General features: G+C 45.5%; 1 protein-coding gene across 1 annotated transcript; it reads right to left on the reverse strand.

The window, feature by feature from the left end:
- Positions 1 to 7,047: 7,047 nt before the first annotated feature.
- On the reverse strand, positions 7,048 to 11,308 carry LOC130112686 (zinc finger and SCAN domain-containing protein 21-like). The gene is made up of 2 exons (XM_056280148.1): positions 11,075 to 11,308; positions 7,048 to 8,807 (listed from the first exon to the last, which is right to left on the reverse strand). The coding sequence occupies exons 1-2, from the start codon at positions 11,235 to 11,237 to the stop codon at positions 7,690 to 7,692; spliced, it is 1,281 nt and encodes a 426-aa protein (XP_056136123.1). The 5' UTR covers positions 11,238 to 11,308; the 3' UTR covers positions 7,048 to 7,689.
- Positions 11,309 to 14,630: the final 3,322 nt, after the last annotated feature.

The raw sequence follows: 14,630 nt of genomic DNA on the forward strand, positions 1-14,630 counted from the left end.
GAACAACCATAACTTAACCCTGCGTTAACCTGCCAGGGCAACCCTGACTTAACCCTTAGTTCCTGGGGTGAATTCTATCCCCAATACGTGTCCACCACATGAGCCCCCCCAGAATTCGCCCTAGTAATCGAAGTCAGGCAGGCGCGGGGGGACGACAGGCCGTCCGCGGCGGCTCCGGGTAACAGGGGCCGGAGTGTCCCTGGGAGGCATTGACGCGGGCCTGTGGAGGTCGGCCTGAGGAGCAGAAGAGGCAGCGCGGGCCTCCACGGGGGGAGGAGGCGGAGCCGGGGGACGACCGTGACGAGGAGGTTGGGCTAACTCCAACGGCTGCATCAAGTCCAGGTGTGCGGGTTTAACTCGGTCCACTGAAACATGCTCGGCCGTGCCCCCAAAATCCACCAACAGGTGCTTAGTTCCCCGTTCCAGGACGCGGAAGGGGCCGTCATAAGGGGGTTGCAGAGGGGGGCGGTGTGCGTCGTGACGGATGAACACGTAGTCCGCTGACTGCAGACCTGGGGGCACCTGGGACACCGGAGCGCCTTGTTGGGCGGTAGGGACGGCTGTGAAAGCTCTGACCCCGTCCAGCAAGGAGGCTCGTTGGTCCATAGCTGACCAGGGACGCGTTGCGTTGGGCATGAAATCGCCTGGGACTCGCAGCGGCGTGCCGTACACCAGCTCCGCAGAGGAGGCTTGTAGATCTTCCTTCGGGGCGGTCCGCAGGCCCAGCATGACCCATGGGAGCTTGTCGACCCAGTTGCAGTCCTTGAGAGTAGCCCGAAGCGCAGCCTTCATGGACCGGTGGAAGCACTCACATAGGCCATTCGCCTGAGGGTGGTAGGCGGTAGTGCAGTGAAGCTTGACGCCCAGAGCCTCACCCACAGCATTCCATAGCTCTGAGGTAAACTGTGGCCCGCGGTCAGATGAAAGGTCGGAAGGCGTACCGAAATGTGAGACCCACGACCCAATAAAAGCCTGGGCCACATCAGCAGACGTCGTGGATGCCAGGGGAACAGCTTCAGGCCAGCGCGTAGTCCTGTCCACCACAGTGAAGAGGTAGGTGAACCCATGGGAGGGGGGTAGGGGACCAACCAGGTCGACGTGGACATGGTCAAATCGTCTCTCCGGCACTGCGAAGCGTTCCAGGGGCGCCTTAATGTGGCAGTGTATCTTAGCCCACTGACAGGCAACACACGAGTCAGCCCACGCTTTCACGTCTCTCTTAAGTCCCTCCCACACAAACTTAGCAGAGGTCAGGTGCACGGATGGCTTACCGCCTGGATGAGAGAGGCTGTGCACAGCTTCAAACACGGGGCGTCTCCAGCTGACCGGGACGATGGGCCTGGGCTGTCCTGTGGAGACGTCACACAGGAGGGTGACACCTGTGTCGCTGAAAGGAACGTCCTGCAGGCGGAGCCCCGTGTTGGAGGTCCGGAGACGGAGGATGCTCGGGTCCGTGGCCTGGTCAGCGGCCATCTGTGCATAGTCCAGGCCTAGGTGGACCGCTCCAATCACTGCCCTAGAGAGGCAGTCAGCTACCTGGTTAGACTTACCAGCGACGTGCTGGATGTCGGTAGTGAATTCCGAAATGTAGGAGAGTTGTCGCTGCTGGCAAGCGGACCATGGCTCGGCCGTCTTGGACATGGCAAACGTGAGGGGCTTGTGGTCCACGTACGCAGTAAACTCGCGGCCCTCTAGCAGGAACCGGAAATGCCGGACGGCGAGCCAGAGACTGAGGAGTTCCCTGTCAAAAGTACTATACTTGCGCTCCCGGAGTGTAAGCTGGCGACTGAAAAAGGCCAAAGGCTGCCAAGTCCCCCCCACCCACTGCTCGTGAACCGCACCAACAGCATAGTCCAATGCATCCGTGGTTATGGAAATAGGCGCTGTAGGTGAAGGATGCGCTAGCAGGGTAGCCTGGGAGAGCGCAGCTTTAGTCTCGGTGAACGCACGGTCCCGCTCTGCTGTCCAGTCGACCGCCTGGTTGGGGGACTTGCCTTTCAGCGCCTCGTACAGTGGCCGGATGATAAAGGCGGCTCGGAGAATGAAGCGGTGGTAGAATGTCACCATCCTGATGAACTCCCTGAGCGCACGAGCTGTTTGGGGGCGCGGAAAGGCCGCCACCGCTTCCACCTTTGAGGGCAGGGGGACCGCCCCGTCCCCAGTGATGCGGTGCCCGAGGAAATCAATGGCCGTCAGCCCGAACCGGCACTTCGCCGGGTTGACGATCAGTCCATGCTGGCTGAGGCGTGTGAAGAGGGCGTGAAGATGGGACAAGTGTTCTTCCTCGGAGGTGCTGGCGATGAGTATGTCGTCCAAATAGACGAAGATGAAAGGAAGGCCACGGAGCACTGAATCCATCAGCCGCTGAAAGGACTGGGCCGCGTTTTTGAGTCCAAATGGCATTCGTAGGAATTCAAATAGGCCGAATGGGGTAGTCACCGCTGTCTTGGGGATGTCCGAGGGGTGCACGGGAACTTGATGATAACCACGGACCAGGTCGACTTTTGAGAAGACGCGTTTGCCAGACAGGTTTGCAGAAAAGTCCTGGATATGCGGGACAGGATAGCGGTCGGGCGTGGTGGCGTCATTTAGTCGGCGGTAGTCCCCGCATGGGCGCCAACCTCCATCAGGCTTAGCGACGATGTGGAGTGGGGACGCCCACGGGCTGTCAGAGCGGCGGATGATCCCCATGCGTTCCAGGTGCTCGAACTCAGACTTGGCAATGGCGAGTTTGGCGGGGTCGAGACGCCTGGCTCTGGCGTAGACCGGGGGCCCCTTCGTAGCAATGTGATGCTCCACCCCATGCTTAGCGGTGGGTGCAGAGAAGGTAGGCTGGGTGAGGTCAGGGAACTCAGCGAGGAGGCGGTTGAACTTGTCTGCCTCTGAGAGAGAGTTGGCTAGACCTGCATAGGCCGCTTCCCCCCGCGTACATGCGAAGGAGGAGAAGGTTAAGGCGTCGACCAGACGGCTGTTCTGAATGTCCACTAGCAAACCGTAAGCGCACAAAAAATCAGCTCCGAGGAGGGGAAGCGTTACACTGGCCATGACGAACTCCCACGTGAAACGTTGTCCACCAAAACACAGTTCTACAGACCGCACGCCGTAGGTGTGGATAGGGCTGCCGTCAGCCGTCGCCAACTGGGGGCCCCGCTCCCCGCCCATGATGTCGACGTCAGTAGCAGGGAGCACACTTCTCTGTGCGCCCGTGTCACAGAGAAATCGCCGAACGGAGATGGTGTCGAGGATGAAGAGTAGTCTGCTCGTATCGCCAACACTCATGGCCGCTACTGAGTGTTGGCCCTCTCGTTTCCCGTCGGCCTGTAGTTGCAGGGGGAACGGCACCGTTTAGCTTTCGCACCAAATCGAGCGTTGTACATACAGAGTCCAGAGGGCTTGTAGCGGTCTGACACTGTGGCGCCACCGTCGGGCCACGCCCGCGATGTCGGCGGGGGACCAGTGAAGGTAGGAGCCAGCACCCCGGCATGGGAGGAACGTTGTGTAGCGACGAAGAATCGGTCGGCCTCCTTTGCCAGCACACGGGGATCAGTGATGGTGGAGTTAGCGAGCGCAGTCTGGACGTGGGGCGGCATGTTGCGCAGAAACAGCTCCATAAACAGGAAACATGGCTTTTCTTGACCCAGTAGATTTAACATCCTGCTCATTAGCTCCCATGGTTTGCCATCTCCCAAGCCCTGAATTGCGAAGAGGCGACGTGCTCTCTCCGTTGTTGACAGTTCAAAAGTTTCAAGGAGGAGATTTTTAAGTGCGGCGTATTTACCATCGGCCGGTGGGTTGGTTATGAAAGCGCTTATCCTGGAAGCCGTAGCACCCCCCAGCGCTGCCACTACGTAGTAGTACCTGGTCTCGTCTGCTGTTATGTCTCTGAGCGCGAACTGTGCCTCAGACTGCGCGAACCATGTAGCCGCGGAAGACTCCCAAAACTCCGGCAGTTTAATTGCAACGGCGTTCGTAGCCATAATGTGTGTGGTTTCAGAAAACTTATCCGAAAACCGACGTCGGGGTCACCAGTGTAGAGCCGAAGGAACGGAGAAGACCGTAGGTTCACAATTTAGCCGTGTAGGCAACTTTCTTTAATCAACGGTAAATCAGAGAGACAACAAAACCACAGCTCGACGGAGCGGAGGCGGCAAGAATAACCAGAAAACTGGCTGAACAACCATAACTTAACCCTGCGTTAACCTGCCAGGGCAACCCTGACTTAACCCTTAGTTCCTGGGGCGAATTCTATCCCCAATACGTGTCCACCACATATCATTCAATTGCGTGAGGAACGCTAGTTCCGCCTCTCGGACATTAAAGGTAGGAACCAAAAATTAAAGGAAGATGCCACACTAAAACTTAACTGGTAATGTGAGGCAGTTAGACGCTGACTTTTTTCCCTCCCGTCTTCCGTTTATAGGAAGGGTAGGGGATTGCTCTGTGTGTGTGTGTGCGTGTGTGTGTGTGTGTGTGTGTGTGTGTGTGTGTGTGTGTGTGTGTTCCGTGGTTGTTGAAATTGGTTTGAAAGTGAAAAATAAAACAATAAAAAAAGCATGGTTTTGAACAGTTAAAATTGGCTCTAGAATTGGCGAAGTTAAAATTAGTTAAAATTGGTTTCTTAAGATTATTCTGTATTGCTGTATGTTTTTGTCGATGAATTCTGACCACCATGCTTTAATCTTTCTTTATTAAATAGCTCTTCGTGTACAGTTTTGTCTGCTAAACAAACATCAAGGTAAACCAAAGTTCTACACCCCTCCATTACTCTGAAGAGAAACTCTGATTCATTTGAAGTTGTTTTTCTTTCTTTCTTTCTTTCTTTTTTTTTGCACAAAATACAATCAAGTACATAAATACATCTTTCACAGGCAAGTGAGAAAAAAAGATGTGCTGGTGAGGTAAGAAACCCGAGGAGGGCTCATAATGAAGCCTCACCATATCATTAATTTTTAATCATGACAAAAAACAAACAAACAAACAAAAAAACTGAATAAATAAATAAAAAATAAGAAAAACAAACACACAACAAAATAAAAGTAAAAATTAAGATAAAGAGAAAGAGGGAGATAAAAGCAGACGCATAGTTGCAGAATTACCCAACTGAGCACACAATGTCTTTTTTAATTTCCTTTTAAAGCTCGGTAGGGAGGGTGAGCTGCCCACTAGACGTTAATGGCTGTTCCACAATAAAAGACCTCTGTATTTCATAGAATACTGCCCTCTGGTGGTGTGACAACGGGGAACATGCAAATGGTTTGCTTGTCTCGTTGAATAAGAATGCAAATTGGAATTTTTGCGAAAATATTGCTGGAAGTGGTCTGGTAGGATGTAGCCTTGATATTTCACCTTGTAAATGAAGATACATGTTACTATCAAAGATAGTTAGTATTTTAAGTTTAGAGAATAGAGGTGAGGACAGATCCATGGGCTTTGAATTTGTAGCTATTCTAACGAACCGCTTTTGAATTATGTGGGAGTTTATGTAGATATGTGGGGTAGGTACTGACCCATACAACATTGCAGTAAGTAAGGTAAGAATATACTAGGCTATAGTATAAAGTTAACAGGCAGGATCTATTGAGGAATGGACTGATTTTCCTAATAATTCCCACAGATTTTGACACCTTTTTGGTCACAAAAAAGTGTCAGTGGTTTCACATATTTATCATTAATTTTTTAAATGTTCTCTCTTTTTTGTGTTTTTTGTACTTTACAAAATGTGCGGTTGCTTTATCACTTGCTCTCTCATGCCTCATCTGTTAATGTGCCTAATCTGACCTCTTGATTGTTCCACCAGACTCCTGGTGCTATCCTCTTCAGATCTGTTCAAATGCATCTAGTTCCTGACCCCTCCTGGCCTTTCATTTACAAATCCTTTTGTTTTTCTTTCAAACCCTAGCCCAGCCCCTGTAAACCCCTCCCTGACGTAGGTGTATAAAGACTACCACCCTACACATTTTTTATTGGCTTTTTGAGAACCAAGCTATTTTGTTACAATCAAATTACAGAACCTTTTTTGATGTTATTGTTGCGTTTGTAATATTGGTAATGAATGTTAAGATTGATATCAATTTCTTGTTGTAATAAGGCCTCTACATCTCCCTCATTGCCTAGTGAGGAACCTCTTAAGCCATTGATTTTATTGATTTATCTCAATTGTAATCCCCTTATGCTATTAGTTTTCCCCCGTAGCTTAACTAGTTGTTAATCTTAGTGTTTTAGTTATTTAGTCGCTGCATGAAAAAGCTTGCTCTCATAAAAATGGGGGAAATTGAATAGAAATAGTTTTAATCGTCACCTTTTCTTATTTGTTTCCTTGGTGATTGAATGAACAATGACTAGACTCATCTGTATTCATTGTTAGTTTTCATTGGTTTTTGTTTCACTTTTCCTAGTTGGTCCTGAGCACTCGAGGACCCCTACTGACAATGGGACACTATTACAATCAAACACCTTTTGTTTTTTCCCCCGATAAGGATCAGGGGCCTCATGTATCAATCGTCACTATGGGCAAATTTGTTCTTACACACCCATGGAATGTTTTAGCCCTCGAGTTGTCTGCCAGACAGTAGCAAAGCATGATGGTTATTTGTAATTCCGTCCTCTTAACATTTATTGTCTACCTCTTGCAACCAGCAATCACCCAGGCCTGCAAAGACATCAGTGTTAGCCAATTGGCGTCTAAATCAAGGGTTACCCAGGTTCTACACTGTTCTCTGAGACAAACTTCAGGGCTAAAAACTCTCATGAGTGTGTAAGAACAAATTTGCCCATAGTAACGATTGATACATGAGGCCCCTTGTCCGCTGAGTCAGAGCCCTCTCTCTCCCTGTGCGCATTGTGTCTTAATAGGATCAGCAACAGTAGTTTATGTAAATATCTATATTATTATAATTATGTATTCCTTTAAATAAATATTGTCATAATCTTACATCTTCCCTTACTCAATAAATTCCACAACAGGCACCTGATATATTCTCTGCACCATTGCACTTCGTTGCTCTTATTTCACCTGTATATAGTCAATCAAAGAAAGTTGAATCAGCTCATCTGGACAGGTTTATTGACAGAAACGTTTCATCACTCATCTAAGTGACTTTTTCAGTCTAAAGTGACTCCAGGTATCCCCACCCTTATAAACAATACAGTGTGGAAGTTGAGAGAAAACATAGACGAACAACTTCTCTCTTTGACAACACAAACGCATGTTTCATTTTTTTTTAATTCACAACCCTGCCTCAACAACGTGTCAGCATCTCTGATATATTCTCTGCACCATTGTACTTTATGAGTCAATCCTTGTGTATACATCTGAATAATGTTGTGTTGTTATTCTATGTTAAGTACATGGAGAGAGCCACGAAACCAGAGTCAAATTTGATGTATGTGCAAACCTATATGGCCAATAAACATGATTCTGATCATGGCATGTGAACAAAGTTAGATTTCTCTCACAAGATGATCCAAGCAAACTTTTTTTTTTTACTGTGATCTGAATGCTCTTTTTGAGTAAAACCTGTACAAGACTAACAAAGTAAAGTTTTCTCTCTTATATGTATTCTCATGTGTCTAAATATCTCTTCTTTAAGAAAGCCCTTTAGACTGAGTAACAATGTTTTTTTCTTATGCGTATTCTCACTTGTCTTCACATTTCCTATTCTACGAACTCCTTCACCAAAGACTGTGCAACTAAATGGCTTCTCTCTTACGTGTTCTTGTGCGTCTCTGCGTATTTCCTCTTAGAGAAAAACTCTTTACCACAGAACGAGCATCTTCTCTATGTGTTCTCATGTGTACCAGCCTATTTCCATTTTGAGTAAACCCTTTACCACAAACTGAGCAAGTGAAAGGTTTCTCTCCTGTATGTATTCTTATGTGTCGCTGCAAATCTCCTTTTTGAGAAAACGCTTTACCACACACTGAGCAAATAAAGGGCTTCTCTCCAGTATGTGTTCTCATGTGTGACTGGATTTGTCCACTTTGTGAAAACTCTTTACCACAGATTGTGCAACAAAAGAACTTCTCTCCAGTATGTGTTCGCATGTGTGCCTGTACATGTCCTTTTTGAGCAAAGCTTTTACCACAAACTGAGCAAGTGAAAGGTTTCTCTCCAGTATGTGTTCTTATGTGTCTCTGCACATCTCTTTTTTGAGAAAATGCTTTACCACAGACTGAGCAATTAAAGGGCTTCTCTCCAGTATGTGTTCTCATTTGTTTTTGGATTTGTCCTCTTTGAGTAAACCCTTTACCACAGACTACGTAAATGAGAGGTTTTTTCTTAATAGATCTCCGATGACTTATTTCATTGTTATCGTTTGCATCCAAACTGGACCGAGGTACTCTAGTTTTGTTCCAGTCATCATCACTGTCTTCAGTCTCCTTTTCACAATAGTCTGAAGGGAGGGCCTCCCCATCATTAGTTGGTTTTAAATCACCATCCCGATCTAGGTTACTGGCTGATTCTGACAGTCCGAAGCCCTCTCCATCATGTTCTGTTTTCATCTGTTCAGCTGAAGTGTTTGCTGAAGGCTCTGTTTGTTTGTTCTCCTCAGTTTGGCTTTGATGAAGCTGTGAGGAGTGAGGTTTCCCTTCATCGTTTTCCCTCTTCATAGGGACAGGAGGGAATGGTAACTTGGTGTTATCAGCCTCCTCTATTCTTTGAAGCTGCTCTTCGTCCTGACTGGTCCAGAGTTCCTCCTGTTCCTCTTTAATGTGTGGGGGTTCTAGCTCCTCCTGGCTGAGATTGTCTGTCCATTCCTGATGCTCAGAGGGAACCTCCTCTTCATAGTCAAATGGCTGTGGAGGATCTAATCAGAGGGGAGAAATAAAGACAAGTTAACGTTAGTTCTAATTGAAAAGTTAACTACACTCACTATTTCCATGTTTTATCTTTAAACAGGAAGTTGGAATACAACAAAATTTACCTTCAGCTGCTCTGCTGAATGTTATCAGACTGTAACAATGAGCTTCCCTACAGTCAACAAATTCCATACAATAAGACTTTCCTCAGTCAATATTCTTTAGGGTCAATTTTCTAGACCACGGACCTCATTTATTAACAATGTGTAGGCACAAAAGAAGGTGCACACCACTTTCTAAGCAAACTTTGAGATTTATAAAAAACAAACTTCTCAGGAGAATGTGCGGTCCTTCACAAGACTTTTGACCCATGCATATGCACATAAAGTGGAAAAATGAGAAACGGCGACTTCAATCACAGAAGGGTGAAACTCAAATGGTTTGAAATTGATACCATGGTGTAAAATAAATCTAAATAAGACCTCTCACGTATTATATATGAAGAGTTCATTTGCAAAAACAGGTAAAAGCCATTTTTAAAATGAATAAATAAACACCCGTTTGATTGGTACTCCCTGGAGCCTGTTTCAGAAAGCAGGTTTAACAAACTCTTGAGTTTAATCCTGAACTCTGGGCTGTTGACTAACTCTGAGCTGTCAAACTCAGTGTGACGGAGCAGCTCCATCACTGACTGCGCATACACGCACGCATGCGCACCCCCCGTTCCCTTTCATTCTTGCTAAGTAGTTAATAAACCTCGCTATTATCCCTCTTTCCTTCTCTGTTTCAGTAGAGCAGCGTTTCCCAAGCCAGTCCTCAAGGAACCCCTATCCTGCAGATTTTCATTGTAACCCTGCATAGGTAGCCCTGCTTGTACTTACTCAACCAATCATCTCACAGCACTTAATTATGCAAGGTGTGCAATGTCTGACATAACTCATCACCGCACAGTCACATCATTCAGTTTACAGCTCAAAACACACGTGTAAGTGTCTAGTAACTCTTTAAATCTCAGTTGGGGCCGCTGTCTATCTAAACTGGTGTGTTTTAATGCCCATTAATATGCCGTTATTGTTTGAAACCTATACTTTCTTCTTTTTTGCTAATTGAGTTCTTGAGCTCATAAGGAACAAATTGAATCTACCGGTGACTCAATACACCCAAGTAGTTTTGATGTGAGAGGATAAAGTAATCTGGTGTGACCAGCAGTCTTCTCATCATATCAGATATATAGTGTCATGAAAAAGTATTTGCAATGTAAACACATTGCTGTCACGCATATTAGCTAAATGGTATAAAAAATGCTTACAAACAAAAATATAAAACTAAAAATTTCTGACACGACGAACTTGAATGTACAGTTTTGGGAGCATTTCCTGGGCATAGAATTTTCGCCTCGGTAAACTACATTTGGAGTTGATGGTTTTCAAGGGTTACAATCATAATTTTCAACTTTATCTTTACACATATGTTGTTACTGAGCAACCATAATACCGAACCGTCTACTGTGACTCTGAAATGCCGCTGAAACCGTTTCCACCAATGAGAAATTGTGTTTACCTGGTTTGCCGATAGGCTACATCGTGTTTTTATTCGCATTTTTTTATTCAAATAACAATTCTACATAGCATTATACAATGCAGCCTGCTGGTAAAACCTCCATGGGTTTGATGGGACAGAGCTCTCGCCACACGAGATTAATACTCTAAAAACTCTTTCATACTCATGAGATTACAGCCACTGGCCCAGACTTCAGGAAACTCAGTTGGCCATATAAGAGTGCATTAATATTACCACAATGTTCAAGATGTTGCCTACTTTTATATCTTCAACAAAATCATCATGTGTATATCTTAAATATTGGATATATCACGGTCCTAGAGCAAACCTGTCAAAAGGCACAACAAGTTATTACTTCAGCATCTATAAATCCTATTGATTTATTAGCGCCACAATTCAAAACTGAAAAAAGTGGCTGTGTATGAGAGGGGGATATTTCAATCTAAATTAGTATTTATATTAAACGTTGCATGTCTCCAGGTGATATTGTTGCATACCTTTGTTTATTATTATCATTATCATTATTTTGCTGTTTTTTGTTTTATACACAAAAAGTTGCTAATGCGTTTCACACGCGGAAACTGTTCAATTCATCAGCGTCATCCCTGAGCTTGCCCCCTCCTGTTTAGTTGGCCGCCGCAAAGTACTACTATTGTAAAATTACGACAGGAACATACCACCGTTTTCAGAAAAATCAACGTATTCTCCTACGTACCTGCTTTTTCACTCGCATTCGTCACATGTGCCAGCAGCCTGCGTTGGCGATCTATCTCTTCTTCATATTCCTCAATGGTTTTTTCAAACACTCCAAAGATCTCCTCAGCAGCCGCAGTCAGACGCTGCTGGACAACCAGCCTCAGCATCTGGAGTCTCGACATTTTTAACAATGACTTTAAAATGAATTTTTGATCGCTTAAAAACCGAAGTAATTAGTCGGGATACGCTTGATCTTCGCCGCCTTCGTTCTATTGCGAGTACTTCTTCTTCTCGGTTTACTGTCGGATCGCTCTGTTGCGTATAACTTTATTTTTCTTCCTTTCATCAATTGGTGGTTTGGCCAACCTACTTAGGGGTGGAGTACCGCCATCAGCTGGGCTGGAGTGTGAATCAGCAGACGGGGGGTGGGAGGGGGGAACTACATTCTTCCTACTACACCAGTTTCGCTTAAAAAGTTTATCATGTGATTATATATTTTCTTTCTTTCTTTACCTAATAGACCCTCTAACGAAAATTTGTTCCGGTTCCCTCAGTTACGTAAATTAGTCATTACGCTGTTCAGCATGTCCCTTACATTGCAGTAATACATGCTCTACTGTCTCTGCATTACAGGGTTATACACTCCCCTGTTGAGTGCCCACCAATTTTACGTAAAGTGTGATTGAGTCCTATATGTTCTATTCTTAGATGGGTAATGGTGTTCGCTTCCTTTTTGATTCCCACTCCCAATTCTTCTAGTCCCAATACATTTTTGTTTACTATATAAATGTCTACCGTTTCATGATGGTCCCAGTATTCTTGCCATATTTCTTGCATATAAGGTTCAACGTATAGGTTTTAGCATTAGGCACTGGCGTAGCCGGGGGGGGGGGGGTTCGGGTTTAACCTCCCCTCGAAATATTTTCTGACAGTTCCAAACTGCCCATTCACTGACGTAAGTTTAGTCCAGCACAGCTATATCAAATAACACTGGTTTTGCGCAGTACCTGTGCTGAATGAGTCCCATAAATGTGCAGTTGTAGAGTCGAAGGAACGGAGAAGATCGTAGGTTCACACTTCAGCCGTGTAGGCAACTTTCTTTAATCAACAGTACATCAGAGACAACAAAACCACAGCTCGACTGAGCGGAGGCGGCAAGAATAATCAGAAAACTGGCTGAACAACCATAACTTAACCCTGCGTTAACCTGCCAGGGCAACCCTGACTTAACCCTTAGTTCCTGGGGCGAATTCTATCCCCAATACGTGTCCACCACACAGTGAGTTTATCATAAACTGTTACGTTATTGATCAGGTTGACGGTACAAGTCTTTAATCATTAAATGACAAAAAGTTGTCCAACCACCTTGCCAATTCTAGATATTTCTGCTTGTTGTCTCGTGTAACAGCATGCTCACTTACTGTCATCCATTCACATAACATAAAACACACATTCGCCACTCCTAAAGCACTATAATCTGTTACACGTTGATGTTTAGTATATTTCCCCCCACCCCCGAAATGAATTCCTGGCTACACCACTGGCATTAGGCCCGTTTAATGGGATCTGTAAGATGTCTGTGAATGTTCTCATTCATCCAGGTCATGTTATCCAAAGGAGTTGAATCAAATGCAACTGGACTTGGTATATATCCGTGAAGACGTTTCGCCTCTCATCCAAGAGGCTTCCTCAGTTCGTGCCTTTCTGACTAGACCAAGCTAGTCTGACTGGCTGGTGATGAGACTCAGCATGTATCCTCTAGGAGTCGTTGTCAGAGCTATTGATATGCGTGGCTCTTTGTGATCCGATGTTTACCAACGCCCGTCGCTAATAAAGCCATAGATATGAGTGGGCAAAACACCCCTTTAGTGGGCGAAACACCTCACCATGTCCAAAACTCCATTGACTTCGTGGACAAGGTCCAAGGCGTAAAACTGGAACCGGATGAAACCATGGTATCCTACGACGTCACCTCGTTATTTACCTGCATCCCAACCATGGAGGCTTTGGAAACTGTGAGGCAACGTTTGCTACGGGACGACACTCTCCACAATAGGACCAACCTCAGCCCAGACCAGATTTGCCAACTACTATACCTTTGCCTCCGAGAAACTCAGGAGAATTTTCAACAAACACCACATCCCGGTATACTTCAAACCCAGCAACACACTCCGACAAAGACTGGTTCATCCCAAAGACCGTGTACCACACACCCGGAAAAGCAATCTGGTGTATGCTGTACAATGCAATGAGGATTGCACTGACCTATACATAGGAGAAACCAAACAACCACTACACAAACGGCTGGCCCAACACAGAAGGCCAAACTCCTCAGGACAAGACTCCGCAGTCTATCTACACCTAAAGGAGAAGACACACTCCTTCGAGGACAGCAACGTACACATTTTGGACAGAGAAGATAGATGGTTTGAAAGAGGGGTGAAGGAAGCCATCTATGCGAAACTGGAAAAACCATCCCTCAACAGAGGAGGAGGTCTGCGACACCACCCATCTCCCACTTACAATGCCGTCCTTTCATCTCTACGCAGGAGACTCAAAAGCCTAGCCTCCAAGAACAACAGTCGGTCACTAACGGCTCCAACGACTGTCATGACCACTGAACAATTAAGTCGAAACTAACACCCCCAACGACCGTCGCTGCTAAACAAATGCAAATCAATAGCTCCGATGGTGACGGGCGCGGCTGGACATCGGTACACAAAAGAGCCATTCATATCTATGGCTCTGTTAGCGACGGGCGTTGGTAAACGTTAGCTAGCTTACTACACAATCTGAATATTTAGCTAGCTAACATAAGCACAACGTTTGTTAGCTAACATTAGCATAATGTATGCAAATAAGTTTATGATACTGCTGCAAGCGTTTTCCCGGCAAAGGGAGCTAAAGATCAGAATGGTATCAAGTTCTTGTTGTAATAAGGCCTCTACACCTCCTTCATTGCCCACTGAAGAACCTCTTAATCCCATTGATTTTATTGAATTACGTGAATTGTAATTCCCTTATACTGTTAGTTTTTACCCCCCCCCCCCCCCCATAGCTTAACTGGATGTTTATCTTGGTGTTTTACTTATTTCGTCTCTGCATGAAAAAGCTTGATCTCTTGAAGTTATATAGAAATGGTTTTCATCCTCACGTATTCTTATTTGTTATACAGACTCATTTATATTCATTGTTACGTTTCATTGGTTTTTCTTTCCCTTTTCCTAGTTGGTCTTGCCACTTGAGCACCCCTACTGACATTGGGACACTATTGCTAGCAAACTTCTTTTGTTTCGTTCCCTGATAAGGATCTGGTCGTCTCAGTCAATGTCTTCTCTCTCCCTGTGCGCACTGTCTTAATAGGATCAGCAGCAGTAGTTCATTGTAAATACTTATAATTATGTGTTCCTTTAAATAAATATTCATCATCTTACAACTTTCCTTGGTCAATAAATTCCACAACAGGCACCTGATATATTCTCTGCACCACTGCATTTCACTGCCTCATTTCGCCCGTATATAGTCAATCAAAGAAAGTTGAATCTGTTCATCTGGACACGTTTATTGACAGAAAT

This window comes from Lampris incognitus, chromosome 5 (genome assembly GCF_029633865.1).
Source record: "Lampris incognitus isolate fLamInc1 chromosome 5, fLamInc1.hap2, whole genome shotgun sequence".
Taxonomy (NCBI): domain Eukaryota; kingdom Metazoa; phylum Chordata; class Actinopteri; order Lampriformes; family Lampridae; genus Lampris; species Lampris incognitus.

Excerpts from the sequence above, each read along its gene's own strand:
- LOC130112686 (XM_056280148.1), bottom strand. The coding sequence starts at position 11,237 with ATGTCGAGACTCCAGATGCTGAGGCTGGTTGTCCAGCAGCGTCTGACT. Across the intron at positions 8,808-11,074 it reads GAATGCGAGTGAAAAAGCAG|ATCCTCCACAGCCATTTGAC; the intron begins GTACGTAGGAGA and ends CCCTCTGATTAG.